Source organism: Anopheles merus, chromosome 2R, assembly GCF_017562075.2.
Source record: "Anopheles merus strain MAF chromosome 2R, AmerM5.1, whole genome shotgun sequence".
Taxonomy (NCBI): domain Eukaryota; kingdom Metazoa; phylum Arthropoda; class Insecta; order Diptera; family Culicidae; genus Anopheles; species Anopheles merus.
Window position 1 is genome coordinate 9344337 of NC_054082.1, and position 19825 is coordinate 9364161.

The 19825-nt window shown below is 50.4% G+C and overlaps 2 protein-coding genes across 7 annotated transcripts; one reads left to right on the plus strand and one right to left on the minus strand.

The window, feature by feature from the left end:
• The first annotated feature begins 61 nt into the window (after nt 1-61).
• LOC121601994 (nucleoprotein TPR) lies at nt 62-13974 on the plus strand. The gene is made up of 8 exons (XM_041930782.1): nt 62-1058; nt 1355-7329; nt 7545-7709; nt 7785-8707; nt 11676-12061; nt 12241-12767; nt 12861-13023; nt 13123-13974. The coding sequence occupies exons 1-8, from the start codon at nt 893-895 to the stop codon at nt 13383-13385; spliced, it is 8568 nt and encodes a 2855-aa protein (XP_041786716.1). The 5' UTR covers nt 62-892; the 3' UTR covers nt 13386-13974.
• Nucleotides 13975-14100: 126 nt separating this feature from the next.
• On the minus strand, nt 14101-19771 carry LOC121590588 (choline transporter-like protein 1). Of its 6 annotated transcripts, none has more exons than XM_041910390.1 (9): nt 19509-19771; nt 17759-18015; nt 17561-17674; nt 16532-16651; nt 16092-16198; nt 15521-16007; nt 15086-15454; nt 14626-15006; nt 14101-14549 (listed from the first exon to the last, which is right to left on the minus strand). In XM_041910390.1, exons 2-9 carry the CDS (start codon nt 17822-17824, stop codon nt 14283-14285), a joined length of 1911 nt encoding a protein of 636 aa, XP_041766324.1. In that variant the 5' UTR covers nt 17825-18015; nt 19509-19771; the 3' UTR covers nt 14101-14282. The 6 variants fall into 6 exon arrangements, with proteins under 6 accessions (XP_041766324.1, XP_041766325.1, XP_041766326.1 ...); XM_041910391.1 differs by lacking the exon at nt 19509-19771 and adding an exon at nt 19333-19498; XM_041910392.1 differs by lacking the exon at nt 19509-19771 and adding an exon at nt 18124-18167.
• Between the last annotated feature and the right edge of the window lie 54 nt (nt 19772-19825).

A 19825-nucleotide genomic window follows, 5' to 3' on the forward strand; every position in this document is an offset into this window, starting at 1 on the left:
TCGCCCACCTATGGATATGCTGCTGTTTTCGTCGATTTTGCCGTTTCGTCGTTTCGGTCGAGTCGATAAAGCGCCGCGTCAGAAGGAGACAAATAGAGCAAAAGAGCGAGAAGTAGTGCATTTTGACAGCACGTATGGGTTCGGGCTTGTTCCACGGTTCGCTGGTGTAGAGGGCTTGCGAATTATTGTTTCGTTCATTTTTCCAGCAGACAGACGTCGTAGCAAGCGTTCCTCCATTGGGAAAGTGCATTTCCAGATATCGGATAAGATCGGTAAAGTCTACGACTAAGCGGGCGTTCCACAGTTAGAAAAGAGTTTATTTTTGTTTTGCTTACTGAAAAAGTTAATCCCAAAGTTCAGGCACTTACTTTCGATGCGAAGTAATCCATTCGCAGGGTAGTTTTCCGATGGACAATCGACGACATGTTTGTCTCTGTGAATGTGTGCGTGTGTGCGGCGTGAATGAAATATAAATGCGTGTTTATAAAGCGAATCACATGAAAGTTTTGTTGTAAGAAGCGTAATTATTAATAACACACACAGAGCGCAAAATTATTAAGCTTAAAAATCATCGCAAAGCGCTACAACCGAAGTAGGAAACAGCAAGCAGTACCGGTGGAATTGGGAAGCTTTGTTCCTTCTCCCGGCCATCGGAGTGTGTGTGTGTGTGCGTGTGTGTACGCGTGTAATTGTATATGTGACTTGTGCTGTCAAACGAAGCAGCATTAGCGGCGACAGTACCAACACCAAGCATCGACGGCGACGAAGTTAACGCGTTTCTTTACCTGAATTTCAGAACTACCATAGACTTTGCGCCCGCGTGAGCGTCTAAGTGTAGTGTGTTTGCCATAGTTTCTACCGATCAGCTCGCCCGTCTACTGCATTGCAAACAATGGAGGTCGACCAGGAGTCGGGTGTGCTGCACTCGATTTTAAGCCCCGAAGAGCTGGGGGCCATTCCGGAAGCATCGATAAAAAAGATCGAAAGCGCGTGTGAAAAGAAGTTTGAGGACTTTCTTACCGCAAAAGCGTTGTGCGAAACGACAAAGACTGACCTAGGTAAGTGGGAGATGAGTTTGCCATTTCATAATGTTTTACGCGAGCGCCTGGCACCCCAATGTTCGTAGCTTCTTCTTTCACACGCCAACCTGTGTCGACCTGTCAAAAGGCTGCTATCCCGCTAGAAAATAAGCGGTTGACGCTCTTTGACGGGGCGCAAATTTGTTTGGTTAAGTTTATTTATGCCAAATTCTGTCCATCCCCCTCCCATGGAGCCGGACAGTGTTCTATGCTGTTGTAGTGATGTGCACATTTGTTTCAACGTTTTGCATCATTTTCCTCTTTTGTACTTGTAGAAAAAAGCAAAGCAGAGTATGAGAAACAAATAGAGCTGCTGACACTCAAGGCGGAAGATGAATCGGCCAAATATCACTCGTCCCAGCTGAGCGTGAAGGAGATGCGTATCGAGCTGGAGGATGTGAAACAAGAGCTTTGCAAGGCGAAGGAAAAGCTGTCCTCGAACGAGATCGAAAACGATCGGTTCCGCAAGGAGCGCAACCAGGCGATGAATGAACGCGACGCCATGGACAGTGCGCTGAAGCGGAAGGAGCTGGAGGTCGAGCGGCTGCACCAGGATGTGCTCGAGCTGGAAAAGAAGCTAAAGTCGGCCAGCGTGGCCAAATGCGAAGCGCTGGCCAGGCTGGACGAGATCGTTAGCAAAGAGCACAGCCTTGAGTTTAAGGAGAAGCGCATGGATCAGGAGCTGTCGATGCGGGACCATCAGATCGCCCGCCTGACACAGGACCTGGATCAGGCTTTGCGGGAGCTGCAGGGAATCCGGCGCGATCAGAACATCAAATCGTTGACGGTGGAGACGAAGCTGTCGGAAAAGAACGAGGAGCTAAAGATTGCTCACCAAACCAACACGTTCCTGACGGAGCAGAACACGGAACTGTCATCGAAGGTGGAGGAGCTGGCGACCAAAAACATGAAGCTGCGGACGGAAATGTCCACCATGATGGAGCACTACCGGAAGGAGCTTGATTCGCAGAACCGGCTCTGTGAGCTGCTGCAGCAGGACAAGCAGGATCACCTGGAGCAGACGAAAGAGCTCGAGTCGGCCATCACCGCCCTGCGCCAGATGCTGAACGAAGCGACCGAGTCGTGTGGTACGATCGAGACCGAGAAGAAGCAGCTCGAGCTGAAGCACGCCGAGGAGTTGGCCGGCCGGGACAAGTCGATCGGTGAGCTGCAGGAGGAGCTGAAACGCGCGAACGAGCTGCTAGCGGCGGCTCACGAGGAAAGCATAGAGCACGCGGTGGAAAAGATAGCCCCGTCGGCAGCTGCTACCAGCCGCATGCTGAAGACGGGTATGTCACTGACGGAGGTGTACACCCAGTACGTCCGTACGATGGAGCTGCTCCAGCAGGAGCAGAAAGAGAATGGCAAGCTGAAGCTGCAGCTGCAGAACATCCTGCACGAGCTCGAGCAAAGTGCGCCGGAAATATCGCGACAGCAGAACGAAAATCACAATCTAAGAGAGGCAAACGAGGAGATTACGCAGCAGCTCAACAATCTGATCGCGAAGAGCGGCGAAATGCACTCGGAGATGGCGGCAGTGCGGGAGAAAATGCGCATCGTGGAAGCGGAAAACAAAAACTTCCGCCAGGAGCGGGCGGATCTCAGCCGGCAGATCTGTCACCTGCTGAACGAGATCGAGAAGATGCAAAACGGTGTCATTACGCAGGACATCGAGCTGGCGGGCACCGGCAGTCCGGGCGAGCTGATCTCAAAGAAGCTGGTGACGTTCTCCAACATCCAGGAGCTGCAGGACAACAACGTGAAGCTGCTGCTGGTGGTGCGCGATTTCAGCGCTAAGCTGGAGGAGATGGAAAAGGTGCACAACTCGATGAGTGCGGCCACGTACGAAGCGAAGCTGGAGGCATGCAACAAGCGCATCAACGAGCTGAAGGATACGGTGGAGAAGCATCGCAGCCTGCTGGAGCAGTGCAGCCAGCAGCGAGATCGGTACAAGAAAATGTACCACGATGCGATGCGCAGCTACAATCCCGCCTTCTCGACCGCCAGCATGAACGGTGGCAACATGCAGAGCGATTCAATGATGGATGGGCTGGATGAGGTACCGCTGGCCAACAGCAGCACGGCGAACGACACGAACGTCGGCAACAGCAGCAATCAGCTGGCCGCAATCGTGGCGGAGAAGGAGCGCAAGGTGACTGCGCTGGAGGCCAACCTGCAGGAGCTGCAGAAGGAGCTGGGTGGTGTGAAGAAGGAGTATGAGGCTTACCGGCGCGAGAAGCTGACCAACGATAAGGCGGTCAATGAGCAGTTCGACAAGTTCCGTACCGAAATCCGCGAGCTTACCGCAAACAACGTGAAGCTGATGGGCACCAACGAATACAACGCCGAGCAGAACCGCATGATATCGAAGAACATCACGACGTACAAGAACCAGATCACGGCGCTGGAGGAGCGTAATCGCAACTATGAAGGCACGATTGCCAAGCAGGAAGCCTCCATTATGTACCTGAAGGAGGAGGCGATGAGCGCACAGTCGAAGCTGGCCCGCGCCGAGGTACAGCTGGAGAATCTGAAGCAGGAATGCCGGATTCTAAAGGATAGCGAATCGCGCCTGCAGGCGGAACGTGAAATTCTCAACCGCGAACGCTGCAACCAGAATCTGCTGCTAAACAATCTGGAAATGATCAAGGTCAGCATGGAGCGGTCGGAGAACGAAGGCAGGCAGCGGCTCGAGTCCCGGCTCGACGAGACGTCGCGCGAATGTTCGGCCCTGCGGCGACGGTTGCAAGAGGAGCAGGATCGGTTCCGGGAGCAGATGGCTTACCTGCAGCGGCAGGTCGAAACGGCACAGAAGCGGATGGACGAAGAGGTGGCGATCGCCGAGGGCCACCAGGCAGCGCTGCGGGAGGCTCGCGATGAGCTGGAAATCAAATCGCGCAAGATCGACGATCTGCAGCGCAAGCTGCAGGAATCGCTGTCTACGAACGACGAGGACAATCCCGTGACGCAAGCGAGACGAAAGATTCGCGAGCTCGAACAGACCCTGGCGGAGAGTGCGGTCGAGGTGGAGTCACTGCAAGGGCAGCTGGCAACGGCCCAGGAGCACATCAAGCAGTACGCGCAGCTGTCCGAATCGGCCGAAAAGGAGCTGAAGGATCTAACGGAGCTGTACAACCGCACCAAGCAGACGAGCGAGCAGGAACTGGCGGCGGTGCGAAAGAGCGAGGAAGAGCTGCGCACTCAAGTGGATGAGCTGAAGACGCAAATATCGTTGAAGCTTACCGATGAGCAGCTCACCACTGGTGACCAGAATTCCGAACTGCACAAGGTGCAGCTGGAGCTCAAGAGCACGCTGGAAAAGCTGACCGCGCAATCGAACGAGCTGCGTCAGTATCGTGAAAAAACCAATAACATGGCAGATGAGCTGCGTGCCGTGGGAGAGCGGTATTCGCGCGAGGTGACGGAGCATTCGACCGACATTAAGCAGCTGGCAAAGCTGAAGGAAGAGATGCACCGCACTCAAGCCCAATTCGATGAGCTGAGGAAGCAGCGCGACCAGGCGCAGGAGCATCTGAAGACGAACGAAGAGTGCTGGAAAAATCGCGAACAGATGCTACGCACCGAAGTGTCCCAGCTCGAAGAACAGCTCAACAGCCTCAACTCGCAGAATGCGGCCCTGCACGACCAGATACAGAGCCTGAGCACTCGGTTCTCGATCAGTGCCGCGGCGCTCAACCAATCGGCCGTCCTGTCCGAATCAGCGGCCAATCCGGACGATTCGATGGGCGGCGCGGACGCTTCCATACTGAACCGCTCGCTGAACGACGAGGAGAAGCAATCCCTCGAACAGATGCTGCAGATCATCAAATACCTGCGCAAGGAGAAGGACATTGCGGTGGCGCGGTTCGATGTGCTGCGGTCGGAGAACGTGCGCATACAGTCGGAGTTCATGATGCTGCAAAAGAACTTTGACGAGTCGCAGGCGGAACTGAAGCAAATGCGCGAAAATGTCGACACCGAAACGGTAACCGCTGCCAAGCACGAGGAAATCCTGCGCAAACTCGACACGTACAACGCACTGACGGACAGCAACCGAGTGCTAAGGGAGGAACGGGACGGTCTGAACCAGAAGGTGCGAGAGCTGTCCCAGCGTTTGCTCGATGCAGAGGATAAGCTGTTCCCGCTCGAGGAAAAGGTACGCGAACTGACGGTTAAGCTGGAATCGTCCACCAACGAAAATACGACCCTGCGAATGGATGTGGCGCGCCAGCGGCAGCGCATGACAACGCTGGTTGAACGTTCGTCGAAAACAAACTCGGACGACTGGAAGCGCATGCAGACGGAGCGTGAAAATCTCGCCAAAATGCTGATGGCCGAGAAGGAGCTGCTGAAGCAAGCGAACGAAGAGCTGAACACGCACAAAGTCGAGCGCACGAGGCTGGAGGCGGAAATGGGCACCGTCAACAAGAAGCTGCAGTCGGCCAACGCGCTGGTAAAGAAGCTGTCGGACGATCTGGAAGCATCGGCAGTCCAGGCAACGGAGATCGAAACACTTCAAGCCGCATTGAAGACTGCGGAAGACAACCTTGCGGATATGCGCATCAAGGAAGGCCAGATTCGAAAGATTGCCAAGCGCTATAAGGATGCATTCACGGAGCTGAAGCGCGAGACGGACGCGCGGAAGGAAGATGAAGCAGCAGCAGCAGCAGGAGGGGCAGGAGCAGCTGGTGCTAACGCGGCAGCCGGTGGGTCGGCCGGTGATGGCAACGCTTCCGCCGGTGATGCAGCGGCTGCAATGCAGGAAGCAGGAGCAGCGGCGGACTCGGAGGATATGCGCAAACAGATAGCGACGGCTACCGAAGAGATTGACACGCTAAAGAAGGAAAACGAGCTGCTGCGGGCGAAGCTGGAGAAGGCCGAACGCGGCATGGACATTATGAAGGATGCGAAAAACCGCATCCTGGCCCTGACGGAGCAAAAGAACAATGCGGCACGGGAGCTGAACGCGGTGAAGTCGCAGATGCAGCAGCAGCTGGATCAGATGCGCGAGGAAACGGACACGCTGAAGGCACAGTACGAGGGGCGCGTGACGCGCTGCGAGAAGGAGAATGCGGACGCCGACCGCGAAAGCAAGGACGCGATCAGTCGGCTAACGAGGGAAAACGAACAGCTGACGATTCGATTGAACCAGCTGAATCGGCAGCTGGGATTGCAGCAGGCGGTGGCCAAACCGACAACCAGCGCGGTAGGTGCGGGCGCGTCCGACAAACCGGTGGGCGAAAGTCCCCGCACGGCGAACGTGAAGCCGATGGCCGGGCCCAGCCAGCAGCAGTCGGCTACGGTTACGCCGAGGCGGGTGAGCGAAACACCGCTGGCCAGCATCCGGCCGATGGCTGTGGGTAGTCGCACCGCCGCCGTGCTCCCGACGAGCCAATCGAGCAGCGCAAACGTTGCGATCGTGCAGGGTTCGTCGGCTGCCGCAACGGTGTCGACAAGTCCGGCGCAAGGGGTCAGCGTATCGGGTGGATCCGCGGCAAGTACTGCACCTTCCGGTAGCGGCAGCAGCAGCAGCAGCGCCGGTAGTTCCCTAGTGGGAGGTAGTGGAGGAAGCGGACCGGCTGGAGTGTCCGGTACACCGTCGACCGGCGGTCTCACCACAGCGCTCGTTCCGCCCCAGCAGCAGCAGGTGCACAGTGCAACCGCGACCAGTAGCAGCAGCAGCAGCACCAGCAGCAGCAGTTGCAGCGCCACTGGCGTCACCAATCCGATTGGTTTGAACGAATCGATATCCTCACCGACAAGCTCGCACACCGACTACATGCCGGCGACCAGCTCGGCCAGTGTGGCCGTTGCAGCAGTGCCGCCAATGGGCACCGCTTCCACTTCCACGGCCGAAAGCTCTTCCTCGTCTTCCAGCACGTCCACCCACGCGGAAGGGGAAAATGCACCGCAAATCGCTAGACCGGACGACCAGGCCCAGCAGCAACAGGTACAGCAGGCCGCCGTAGCTATGGTGATGCCCCATGTGGAAGGAGTTGTTGGCCAGCAACAGTCACCGCAGGCTCATCTTTCGCAGCAGCAGCCGCAATCAGCGGTACAGCTTCAACCACTGCAGCAGCAACAACAGCAGCAACAACAGCAGCAACAGCAGCAGCAGCAGCAACAGCAGCAACAGCAACAACAGCTCCAGCAGCAGCAACAACAGCAGCAGCAGCAACAACCGCAACAGCAACAGCTACAGCAGCAACAACCACAGCAGCAACAGCTACAGCAGCAATCGTCGGCTCAAGTAAGTGGCTAGTTACTTAATCGAGCGATGTAACGTGAAGAAAATGATTCAGTCTCACACCCGTAGCAAATGGGTTTAGATCATTTGAAACATGAATAAGATCTCATCATTTAGTGAAGAGGGAGCAGCCTTCAATTCTTCAATTACATCAATTATACTGCTTTCTATATTTACTATGTTGTATTCATGCTCATCTGTCTTTTTATTTGTTATAGGCCTCCTCCAGCAACACTGTAACCACTACACAGGCCGGTCACAAGCGACCCCGCGACGTAGAAGGTGACAGTTCGACCGATAACGCTGGCCAACAGTTGGTCAGTAAGCCAGCGCCGGCAAAAAAACGCCTTCGATTGGTGCAAGTAGCAGCAGACGGGTTCCAGGTAAGTTTTTACCAAGCAGTAAGCACACTATCAATGAGAGATATTCATTGGACGCATTGTTTCTCTCTTGCACAGGGTGTCAGTGAATCTGGTTTAGATGTTGAGTATCAAGTGCCGACATCTTCGCAGCGCGATCAAGAGGACGACATAATCGTGGTAGACTCCGAGGAGGAAGACGACGATGATGATGACGACGAGGAGGAGGAGGACGTTGTTATGGCTGACGAAGGTACGGCCGAAGCGGATGACGGTCCGTTCGATGCGTACGAAACGGAAGAGCTGGGCGTTGCCGGCGGTGTTGGTGCGTACGACGAAGGCGAAGGGCCGGACATCGACGAGGATAACAACATCCAGTCCGCCAACAATGAGGTCGATGTGGACGAAGACGAAGCACCGAATCCGTGCGGTACCACCTCAACTACCTCCACGTCGACGTCCTCCACCTCATCTTCCACGCTGTCCGCCAAGGTAATGGATACGACCGCGGACGTAGAAACGAGCAGTACCAGCAGCTCGACCGTACCCGCCGGCGGCAGTTCCGTTGCCGTAGCCGGTGCCTCCACCTCTACGGAACCGTCCTCCGCTGTCGAAAGCGGCGCCAGCACAAGCTCGACAAGCGGTGGCAATACATCGAACGATGCGCAACAGCTACCGCAGATCCAAAGCACTACCGGGGCCAGCCACGGCGAAGCATCTGCTGCCGGTCAGCAATCGTCTTCCTCTTCCTCGTCAGCCCTACCGTCGGCCGCAGCTGCGTCCTCGACGGGAGCGGGCAGTACCGCGGCCCAATCGCAGGCAGCGGCTGCAGCAGCAGCAGCTGTGGCGGTCGGTGGTAGCGGCGTTTCCGCCGCACGGCAGGTGGTCAATCCGCTCAGTCGCCAGCAGCAGCAGGCGGCTCATCTCATGCTGATGCAGCAAAACTACGACCACCACGAGGGTGCGGACGATCGCATCGTACCGAGCACACCGACATTGTACGCGCCTCGTCGAACAGATGGGTAAGAAACATGCACAGAGAGACCGTAAGTTACCGTGTGAGATATTTGGGCTGGTTGTTGGTATATACCATCATCTGTTCGCTGGGAATGAAAAGCTCTAAACGTTTTCGTTTTCCTTTTGGTCCATTTGCTTCAGCAGCAAATGTTAAATGAGTTTATTGGTTGTTTGTTAATGTATTAGCCACTCATACCCATTCATGCTTTTCTGTTTGCAAACTAATAGTAAATCTTACTGGAGTTAGACTTTAGCCTCTGTATCCTATTTCATAATGATTTGTTTTGTTGTATTGAATGATTTCTATCAACTTTGCTCAGTGTTATTAGGAAAACGTTCGTCATCGGTACGTGTTGTCATTAAATAGTACAGTACACTAATAACATCATAAACATTTCAACTTAAGCTTGAATCTTACCTTTGTAGCTCTTCATATTGCCTCATTTCGGCAACAACTAAAATCATACATTAAAACGTACTCTTTTCGACCTTTCGGTAGTATTAATTTTGGTACACGCAAATTCGCATTAAAGATCCCCGCCATATACAACTATTATCACATATGATGGAGCATGTATTCGACCGGTGTTTTGGTGCAGTCGCAGCACAATTTTTAAATAATATTTTTTTAACACGTTGATTGTGGCAGCACGAAAAGAGGAAAGATGGCACATTTAATTGCTCAACACATAAGTTTAATTTCCAGTTCAACGTGCATGGACAGTCAACGTGTTAAACAAGGAAATACATCGATCGTAATCATGATCTCTAGTGGAGGAATGGAATGTATTATTTTAATGATTTGATTGTTATAAACGAAAACTGAAAGCCTTTTTTAGTAAGAAACTCTCATTCTAACCACGTCTCTCTATCTCTCTTTCTCTCTTTCTTTGTTCTCAACATTTTGCATACGCCCTAGGCCATAAGACACAACGCCCACGGGGAAGATAATGGGACACTTGATAGCATACTTTTAGCTTGTTTCTTTCATTACTATTATTTTTTTGGGAACCAGTAAGCAAATCACTTCCGATAAGGCTACGAATAGATACAAGTTAGAAGAAGTCACTTGGTAAGGTCCAGGAATCCAGGTAGAACAGGGGCGAGAGTTGCACCAAGTTTTTTGCACACTGTTCAGGTATTGAGGATAGCTTATTCTGTCCCGTGGTTCAGCTTATTTCGGGGCGGTCTCATGGCACAGTCGTCAACACGCACAACTTAACAACGTGTGCCTCTCGTGGGTTTAGAAGCCACATATGCGACCATCTCCCCGTAGCCAGGGACTGACTGTATATCCCATCTGTATCGACATGACCGCGTAGGTCGTTGCGCAAATCAGAAGAAGAGGTTATTTCTGGTGTGTTGCTGCTATGTATACGCAATACATATGCTATGTTTTATGATTACAAATCGCATTCAACGAATAGATAATTTGCCGCCAAGCCCTTGTTAAAGCATTCCAAACATTCGCGTAGTAGCGGATTAAAAGAGTAAACTGCAGTTTTTTTTCTATTCCTTTCCTTTTTTTACTGCTGGGCACTAGGTAGCAAGGAAATGAATGGAAAACACTTTTAAAATATGTTAATGTTTTCACCATCTTAGGTCATTGATTACATTGCTTTACTTTTCCAAATTACATTCGTAGGAAAATGGGAAGAGAAATCTTTCGACAAACACATTATTTTACTAGGCTACTTAAGTTTACTCACGAAAATTGGTTTGAACACGCTCTAAGCGCACCGCAACCTCTTCGTACTATCCAAGAATACACCGTTTTCCGGGTCAGTTTTCAATGTTACCAGCATTGTTTAACGCTCACAAGATGTTTTTCATCCGCTGGTCATATATTTGTGGCAGCCGAACTGTTGAAAAACATCGCGCAAGTGTTGAACAATGTCGCTAACATGTGGAACTGACCCTGAAAACGATGAAAGATATTTTTGATTTCCATTTATACTATACTTAGTTGCGCTGCTTGATGCATAACAGGGATTATTACATTTCTGAGCGTATTTAATCTAATTTTAAAATGAGCAAATGTCAAATAAACTGACTTCTTTTAGTGTTAGGTGAAGAATTTTTAATAGCGTACAACAGTGTGGCAGTTTAGCTTTAATAGGAATCTTGTTTGTTTATCCGTGAACATTGTATAGGCGTCGTGTGTATGTTATAGGTGTTTAGAAGTAAGTTTAAAACAGAAAAGTTAGACTATACTAGGTACATACGATCAAATTCTCCAATATATACGTAAACACACGCTCCGACATACTCACCCTATCTGATATAGCAGTCATTGGTGGAACATTATCCAAAGGAAAGAAAATTAAAACAGCAGATATTCTTGCTTATTATGCACGTAGAGCACTGTTGTTATCTGGTGTAAGCAGCAATGTCCGAAAATAAAGCCATCATCCAAAAAAAAATCACATTCCACTGGTTGTTTGTACACAGTAATTCCTATTCAGGTAGAGACAAAGACAAGAGAGAAAGAGAGACATTATGCGAGAGAAGATCTCGAGACAAGTACAATATAAAATACGTCGTTCGCTTTTATCATTTCAATCGTTTCGGTTTGTGCTTTGCATTCAAAGAAGGCTCCTTTTGTAATCACCTTAAGCTCTAGCACCTCTTCAGAAGTATCCAAACTTTACCGTTCGCGGGCCGCATTGCTTCGCATGTAACGCTGTTATGGGTCGTGTTACCGTTTCCTTTAGCTAATGGGGAACACTTAATGAAGGTGTTACAATGTTTTCTGCTGTGTGATATCATAGTTATGATCATTTTTACTTATCCGGCGCTACAAACACGCCTTGTGGGCTCGTTTATTACAGCCGTTTAGCTGTTTTAGGGATCGTTCTTTAGTTAGTCTAGTTATGTTGTTTCCTCCAATGTGAGTGTGTGTGTGTGTGTGTGTTTGTCATACACTAAATGCGCGTTATGTGTGTTCTGTTCCCATTTCCCGTCCGCTTTCAGCTTCAGCGTAGGTTCGCCGCATCCCCAGGTACCAACTGCCCGCTTTACGTTCAGCGAAACGTCGGCCAGCCGTCAGTCGGTGGGTGTGGTACCGACCAGTGGTGGTGGTGGTGGTGGTGGTGTGGCCGGTGGCAGCAACGTCAGCTTGCCGGAAGGCATCGACGATACCCGCATCGATCTGTCCCAGCTGGACGAAGCAACGGTGGCCGGTGGCAGTGGACGCAGCGTACCTACAACACCGCAGCATACGACCCACTCGTCGTCGTCGGAACATTCCATAATGGGTGGCCTGTCGGCGGCGGCGGCGGCAGTAGCAGCCGGTGGGCCGACTAGCAGTGGCGAAAGCCAAGTTCCCGACATTCTTGTCTCTGGTGCTAATATCGGAGGTGAGTAGAAATGGGTGTTTTTTGGGCTGGATCTCGGGTGTGGTGGTTGTCTTGTCACTTGTACTAAAGCTACGTTTGTCTTTTTGTTCGATGTTCTTGTCTCCCGCCTTTTGTGTGTAATTGTCTTGTACTTGTCTACGTTTCGCGGTACCGACGAATTTTGCCCCTAACGTGTGTAGACGGTTATATCCCAGAGTCAACAACGAGCAGCTCGATCGATCCACTGTATTCCTCCGAAGCGCAGGCGTCCACCGATGCCGGCGGCCCGGGGGCGCTTGAACGCAGCGAACGAGAGCTGCTGGAGGAAGATGACGATCTGGTCGATGGTGGAGATTCGCGCAGTATCGGTGCGGAAGCTAACGCTACCATCGGCGGGGACGATGTGGACGACGATGACGTGGATGGAGACGTAGATATGGAGGAGCATAATACCAGCACCAGCACCACCGCCAGCACGTCTACGGGCAAGCCACGCGGAGGGCCGGCATCGGCGGCAGCAGCTGGGTCGCAGTCAACTACAGCGGCCCCGAGCACATCGGCCGCCAGTTCGGAATCTCCTGCCACCGGCACGGCCCAAGCATCGGGCTCCGCTAGCGGCAGTGGCTCTTCGTCCGCCCCGCGTAAAAACGAAGCCGATGCCGGTGCTGCCGACGATGGTGTCAGCTCCGAGGGTGAACATCTGAACAAAAGTTTAGTTCAGTCGCCGGTAAGTGGTAGTGAGCTTCCGGAGGGAGAATGTGTGAGATATGTTGGAAGGAGATTGACAAACGATTTGTTCGTATTTTTTGTTTTGCCGCAGATGGAAGAAAGCAGCGAGGCTGATGTGTTGGAAACCCCGAGCAGCAACATGCGTTTGCGCTCTTCCTCCACCACTCCACGCGCAGCGACAAATGCAACCACCCGACGGGCCCGTCGTATACAGCCACGGCCCCTGAATCGAATGCCTTGGGACGAAGGCAGACGTAAGCTTTTTACCGATCAAAGTGGTGCTAGCTGGGCTGAAGTCAATAGCTAATGGGTTTCTTCTTTTTTTCTTGTTGTTGCCTTGTGCCTCCTTCTAGCAAATCGCTCCGTTGCCCAGTCGATGGGATCTCCTCCGCAGGGTGGACATCATTACCAACCTTCTCACATGATGCAGCAACATATGCACATGCAGCAGCAGCAGCAGCACCAGCAGCAGCACCAGCAGCAGCAGCAACAACAGCAACAACAACAACACCAGCAACAGCGACAGCAGCAGCAACAGCAACAACAGCATCCGCAATCGAGACGCGGAAATCAACGTGGTCGTGGAAGACGCTCGAATGCTTACCGATATCAGTAAATCTGTGGAACTGTGGTGGTCGGTCGTTTATTACGTCCTGCACTTAGTTAAGCCCCGTACTCTATATACTACTCTACATACAGCTCAATACAGCTGTAGCATCGATGCCGGTGGGACCGTATTGCCGCACCGCCTACTACTACTACTACTACCGCTCACAATGTTGATTCCTATCGCGGGTAAAGTTCGCGGCTTAGCTTATGAAGCGAATTAAAAGACAAACGTTCTGCATTTGACGAATGCAGGGAGAAGGCAAAAAACATTCACAAACGAGAGAGGAGTGGCAAGTTTAATAATTTCAAAAATATGTCCTGACGGAATTACTTGTAGATTCGCTAGCGTTAAGCGGTGCTCCTCGTGTTTTGTGCTAAGGTGTGCAAATTATAATGGTTTTCCCTTTGTAAACTTTGTGTGTTTTCCAACGAGCGTCAGAAGAGCCCGCCAGAGAAGATGGATTCGTTTTTCGCACAAGCATAAATGGTCAGCGCGCTAATGATGATCAGCTAGCTCTGTGCGTAGGTAGATATGTACCGCATTAAGCGTATAATTAAAAATGAAATATAGAAAGTAAAAATATCTGGCTGATTAATGGTGGTGTGTTAAGGGAACTGTTGTTTTTTTTCACGAAAGAATATTTAAAAATATTTCTCTTGGAAAACTATTTAGTCAGCAAACAAGTACTATCGTTTTGTAATAAATGACAAAACCATTTAAATACTTCACACTTTCATTTTTATTCACACTTTTTTCAAGTTCTTCACACAAAAAAAAACCCTCCAAAAACCAAGCTCGGTGCAAAAACAAAGTATAAAATTGTGAAAAGCAAAAGGCAACCACACACAGACACACACGCAAGTAAGGCAGAAAATGATCTTAAACCAGGGAGAATCATAGTAATCAGTCTACTGTCTCTGAAATGGCCGTTGCACGTTGCTGGGCCGTGGCAGGCGAACCGCCGTTTGGTTTCGCCGACGCGCCCATCCAGGCTTTGCCGTCGCGCACCGATTGCCTGGTGCCGCCGGAGCTTTTGTCCGCGATGGAGAGTGCTTTCTTCGAGTTCTGCACAAACTCCATCAGCCCGCGGGACATGTAGTACGGTCGGCTTATTCCATCGTTGCTCTCACAATCCTCACAGAAGCACAGGAAAATTGTATCGACCGTCATCTAAACACACAAAGAGACAGAGGTTTGAGCTTAAACGCAAAACCAGATGGTTCAGATTCTTCTGTGACAGCCTTACCTCGTACACGGTCATAAAGCAGTGCGCCACCAGGTAGGCAAAGATACCGACCAGTATCAGCGGTACGTACGGATGATGCAGGCCAACCTTTTTCTGGATCAGTTCCACCCCAATCAACCCGGTGGCCACCACCACAAACACCTTGGCCAGCACCAGCACGAAATCGCCGACCGAGTTGATGGCAAACACGCGCAGCGCGTTGTTGGTGAGCAGCCGGAAGGCGTTCCTGCCCGCCTGACAGAACGGGTCGCCGTGCATCGCCGTCAGGATGTAAGCGTTGCGCGTCAGGTACTGCAGGAACCGCTCGAAACACTGCAAACAGCACTGGCAGCAGTCGAACAGGAAGCTGGTGACGCGGTTCTGCGGATTGCGCACCGAATGCTGGCAGAGCGCAAAATAAAGAGGAGGAAAAACGGCATTAAAAATAAACAACGCATTACAGATCTCGACAGTAGCGTACCATCAACAGTTTCAGCATCGCCCTCAGGAACTGCACCAGTGCGATCACGAACGAACCAAGCGCCACCGTGCCGAGATGATAGCGCAGCAGGTTGCAGTAGCTGCGCCCGATCGGATTGCTCAGGTTGGATTTGTTGCGCGTGAAAAACCAACCGGCCACGGCGCCGGCAATGACCATGTGCTGGCAGCCGATTACGAACTGGCAAAACCACAGGAACGCGAACAGATTGTACCAGCGCGTGAACAGCATGGTGGAGTCTTTCACGTACTTGGCGCTGTTGTTGCTTTCCACCACCAGCATGCCGGCACTTTCGATCCACACCGTGAAGTAAACGTACAGCACTATTACCGCCGCAATGGTGGCGAACGTCTGTGAAGAGACAACATTAATAAGCAGCTAGACCTCCTCCGCGTGTTACTTGCCGCGTATACGCACCAAAATCGGTTCCGCCAGCAGGAACGGCATGCTGGCGATCGCTTTGCCCGCCTCCTTGAACAGCTGCACCACGAGCTTGATCCGTTTGCGCATCACCAGTATGACGAGGTACACGAGCAGCGTGGCAACCGTGGCCGCGATTGCATAGTACAGCCAATTGTTCATCCGCATGCGGGAGGAATCGGCCGCACTGGGCGGCAAGTGTTCCGCTTCGTACTGCCACCGCAGCCACAGCCAGATGGTGCCTGCCGTGCAGGCCAGTACGACGGCCAACAGCACCAACCACACGATCAGGCCCGGTATCACGCGCAACAGCACGAGCGTGAGCAGCGAGAAGGCGAACGAAGTCACCGCCAGCCACACCATCTCCCGGTGGCATGCTTCCAGGTCCTCTGACACCTCTTGGAAAAAGTTGCGCAATCCGGTGCGCGTTGCCACCTCATCCGTTGGGTTGTTCTTCCGGATGCAGCGGTTGAGAAAGGGTTTGCTGGAATAACGGGGGGCACAGGACTCATTTAGATTAGTGTATGTTCGGGGTGGCGATCATTATGGAGGATGGAAATGAACATACAAGCCTTCAATTTCGTCGCAACTCGAGACGCACATGCGATGTAGATCGCTTTCGGTTACCCCGGATCCTTCGACCAGTAAAAACGGCTCCTTCGATCGATCTGCTCCCTGTGCACGGTTTAATTCAAATCAGAACGGGTGAAATGTTAAGCAATCCTTTTTTCCATTAACGCCATTAACACAAAATACGCCGGGTGAGTGACAATTTCTGTACGACCCTTAGCACTAAAGATTGACCATGAACTGTCTGTATTGGTTTCAATCTTCCTAAACTATACTCTAAACTATAACTATTTTTTTGACAAATTGTCTATAACACAAATATGTGAAAGCTCACATCATTAAATGCTTAAACCGTGAAAGCCAACGTGTTAAGTGCCACCCGTACCACTAACTTGGTACTACACGCGACCTAAAGCATTCGTAACGATGGGGACCTACCTTGCACGGCAGACTCTGGTCCGGCTTGTTGTCGCGCCCACAGACATTGGCACAGTCATCGTACCCATTTATTATGCGATAGATATCTCCAAACGCCATGCAGTAGATAATGAGCACCAGCTGCGGTAAGGTAAAGGACAAACAGACATATGTTACCACCATGGAATGGTTTTTATTTTCGGAGAAATTATGCACACAATGGATCTTTTCACTAGGTCATGTCCATGGCACTCTTGCCTGGTATTGGAGCAGTTGTGGACAGTTGTGACATCGTAATGAGTTGTTCAAGGATGGGGATTTTTAACAGATCGATTTTAAATGTACATTGTATGCACTTAACTGGAAATAGGAGTTATGATCATGGTACAGTCGTCAACTCATGCGACTTAACAACATGCCCGTCATGGGTTCAAGCCCCAAATAGCCCGTGCCGCCATACGTAGGACTGACTATCCTGCTATGGGGGGAAATCAATAAGTCACTGAAAGCCAACCCCACAAGTGGGTTGGCAGGCCTTGACCGGCATCGGTTGTTGAGGCAAAGAAGAAGAAGAAGATACATTACAAGTTTCCAGTCACAGTGAAAGTATATGACTAATTCTTTATACAGTCAACTCTCTTATTTGAGAGGCGATGGGACTGTCGAATAAGAGGGGTTTTCAAATTACAGCGGTTGAAAGTGAATGAAAGGTCCATCCAAACAAGAAAGAGACAGAGCATTTAGTATGCAGTCTTAACTGTTGCCATAGGAAACTGCGAACAGGATTGCCAATTTGGACACATCATTCAATAACCATGGCAACACCATACACAAATAAGAGGGATACAGATTTCAGAGGTTTTCCAAATTAGAGGGACAAAAATGTACTGGAAATGAAGGGACTGTGGAAAATGTTCAGATAAGAGAGGTTTTTCAAATTGGAGAGGTGTCAAATAAGAGAGGGTTCACTGTAATTAAGACCGATTTCAAACTACCGCCTATAATTGATGTTGTTCCGGTTCCAGCACTTAGTCGCTTAGGGGCACTTACCAGAATTAAAATGAAGGCAGCTTTTATGGCAATAAACACGATGTCCGTGCAATGCCGGTCGGCACGGAATATATTAACCGACTCATCGCTGCTCGGTGACGGGGATTTAGAATGCTGGAAAAAAATGGAAGGCACAGAAATATGAACTCCCACTTTGAATATGCCATCAGATACGGTTACTATTTCCGAAATACGCACATCGAACGATTCCCCGGGTGACACCTTATCCGTCCGGCTGGACAGGCAGCAACAGAACTGCTGCATTGCTAATTGCGTCCGTCAGTAGGCGGAATACTGTTAATTCTTTCCTTTTTAAAAGCACTCTGCAATGTGTCACATCCAACGATCCCTTCGCTTGTGCATTATGGAATTATCCGATTCGAACGATTCGTCCGGCCGAATTACCGGATGCACTTGTTTTCACTTTGTACTACAACTCCAAATCTGGAGGATCACTGTATAGATGAATATATAGAATTGTTATTAGATTCCCAAAAAAAAAACAAGAATTATCACATGTTAAGGATCATTCCCTAGTGACCGGAAATTTGTAGTTGCCTAACCCTTGGAACGTTTCACAGCATACTAAACTAGCACACATATCCTGCCAACGGCGACTGCGTGCAACACCAAACTCCTCTGGGGGCGCTTGGATTCGTATAGTAACGGAAACGGTGTTGTGGGAGGGGTTTTATGAGGTGCGGAAAATAATGATACATACACACAAATACCATCGAATGCACTTCACGCCACAACTAACACACCGGAGCGATACAACAAATGGACATGAACCTTAACATGGGCAAGTAACGTATCAGTAACTAGTAGACGAACAAAAAAAAACGAATGCTCCCAAACATTTGCGTATCTAAGGACACGTGCATTCAGCGATGAAGCGAAGTACATATTATTGTCTATCGGACCTTATTGTTCCACTATGTTTGGGGGGAAGGTGGTGGGTAGGTTGATAGGGTATTCTATGTCTACTGGTATGAGAACAAGCATACCAAACGGAAGCGTGTGTATCACCTCATATCGCGACGATCGACAACGATTGACTAAGCGCAAACAAACGTAGCAAGGACTTTGAAATTTGATTCCCGCGATACGGGCGCTTCGTGCTTGGCGCGTAAACGCAAACGGTAATCGCGTTCTCGTTCCACACCATACATTACGCACACACACATTGCGAAGCATTTTATTATGACAACACCCTACCCAGGTTGCAATGCCTGTTCAGCCCTCCAGAGCCGTCATTACAGAGTGGTAGCGGCGAAACAGCATTAGAAAAAAAAAACTATGAGCTTTGTAATAGTTTTGTCCCTTGTTTTATGAAATGAGGAACAACAAAACCGGCGCCCAGCCATTACTATCCTTTTGATTAGGTCACTAAATATCGATTGATGTGTTTTATTCCGTTTAAGTCAATTACACACTTATAGATGCATTTTAATTTCCCAATATCCAAGCATTGGCTTTCAATCGAACGCATAATGCCTGCGAGAGAAATAAATCAAATATTGGGACAGTTGAATTAAACTCAAACTAATTAGCCCAAACACTAGCCGCGTAGCACGACACGATTACCAGTATTCGCGAAACAAAAAGTAATTTATTGTCCCGCTATGCATAATTAATACACTTTTCCTACACTTTTCCGATGTTCCACTATGAACGTTCACACGTGAAAATCGATCTTGCTGTTGCAACACAGACACACACACGCTACTTGAAACGAACTACCCACATGCACTCAAAATGGATAAACTCACGTAAAATGCATCAAGCAATGGCTAAAGTATCGCAAAGTGCAGTATCCTTTTATTTGCGCTACAACTGCGTCCTTTCGTGATATAACAGTGTGGCGCGTGGGTCTGACTGGGTTGCTTCCCGGGGTTTCTCACACAGTGAACCTACGACTACTGCGACGACTATCAGTCTTCCTTACCGAACGACCAGGCGGCGGGCAACTGAACTCTTTGCACCCTTGGTGACCAACCTTCTATCGCACCAGTTATTTGTTGTCGTAGAGTCACAGGACGCATGCCGCTGGATGGGAAGGTGTTTTTCGCGATCTCCATCCACACTGCCACAGAGAACAGAGCAAACAAGGAAGTCCCGAGTCCCAGTATGCAAGCAACGCACAAGAAGAAGGGAGTTTCTGTTTCCCGAAGTTCCACACACAGGTCCCCTCAACCCCTCGCAAGCAGTAACTACTCTGCAAATGCGCGCGCCCCATTGCATAGCTACCGGGTGGCTTGATGG

What these genes read in the sequence shown, in the direction of transcription:
- LOC121601994 (XM_041930782.1), top strand. Translation starts at nt 893, where the DNA reads ATGGAGGTCGACCAGGAGTCGGGTGTGCTGCACTCGATTTTAAGCCCC. An exon ending in AGCAGCAATCGTCGGCTCAA is followed by an intron (nt 7,330 to 7,544) that starts GTAAGTGGCTAG and finishes TATTTGTTATAG; the next exon opens with GCCTCCTCCAGCAACACTGT. An exon ending in GCCTTGGGACGAAGGCAGAC is followed by an intron (nt 13,024 to 13,122) that starts GTAAGCTTTTTA and finishes GCCTCCTTCTAG; the next exon opens with CAAATCGCTCCGTTGCCCAG.
- LOC121590588 (XM_041910390.1), bottom strand. Translation starts at nt 17,824, where the DNA reads ATGCAGCAGTTCTGTTGCTGCCTGTCCAGCCGGACGGATAAGGTGTCA. An exon ending in ACCAGAGTCTGCCGTGCAAG is followed by an intron (nt 16,199 to 16,531) that starts GTAGGTCCCCAT and finishes AACCGTGCACAG; the next exon opens with GGAGCAGATCGATCGAAGGA. An exon ending in TGCGACGAAATTGAAGGCTT is followed by an intron (nt 16,008 to 16,091) that starts GTATGTTCATTT and finishes CCGTTATTCCAG; the next exon opens with CAAACCCTTTCTCAACCGCT.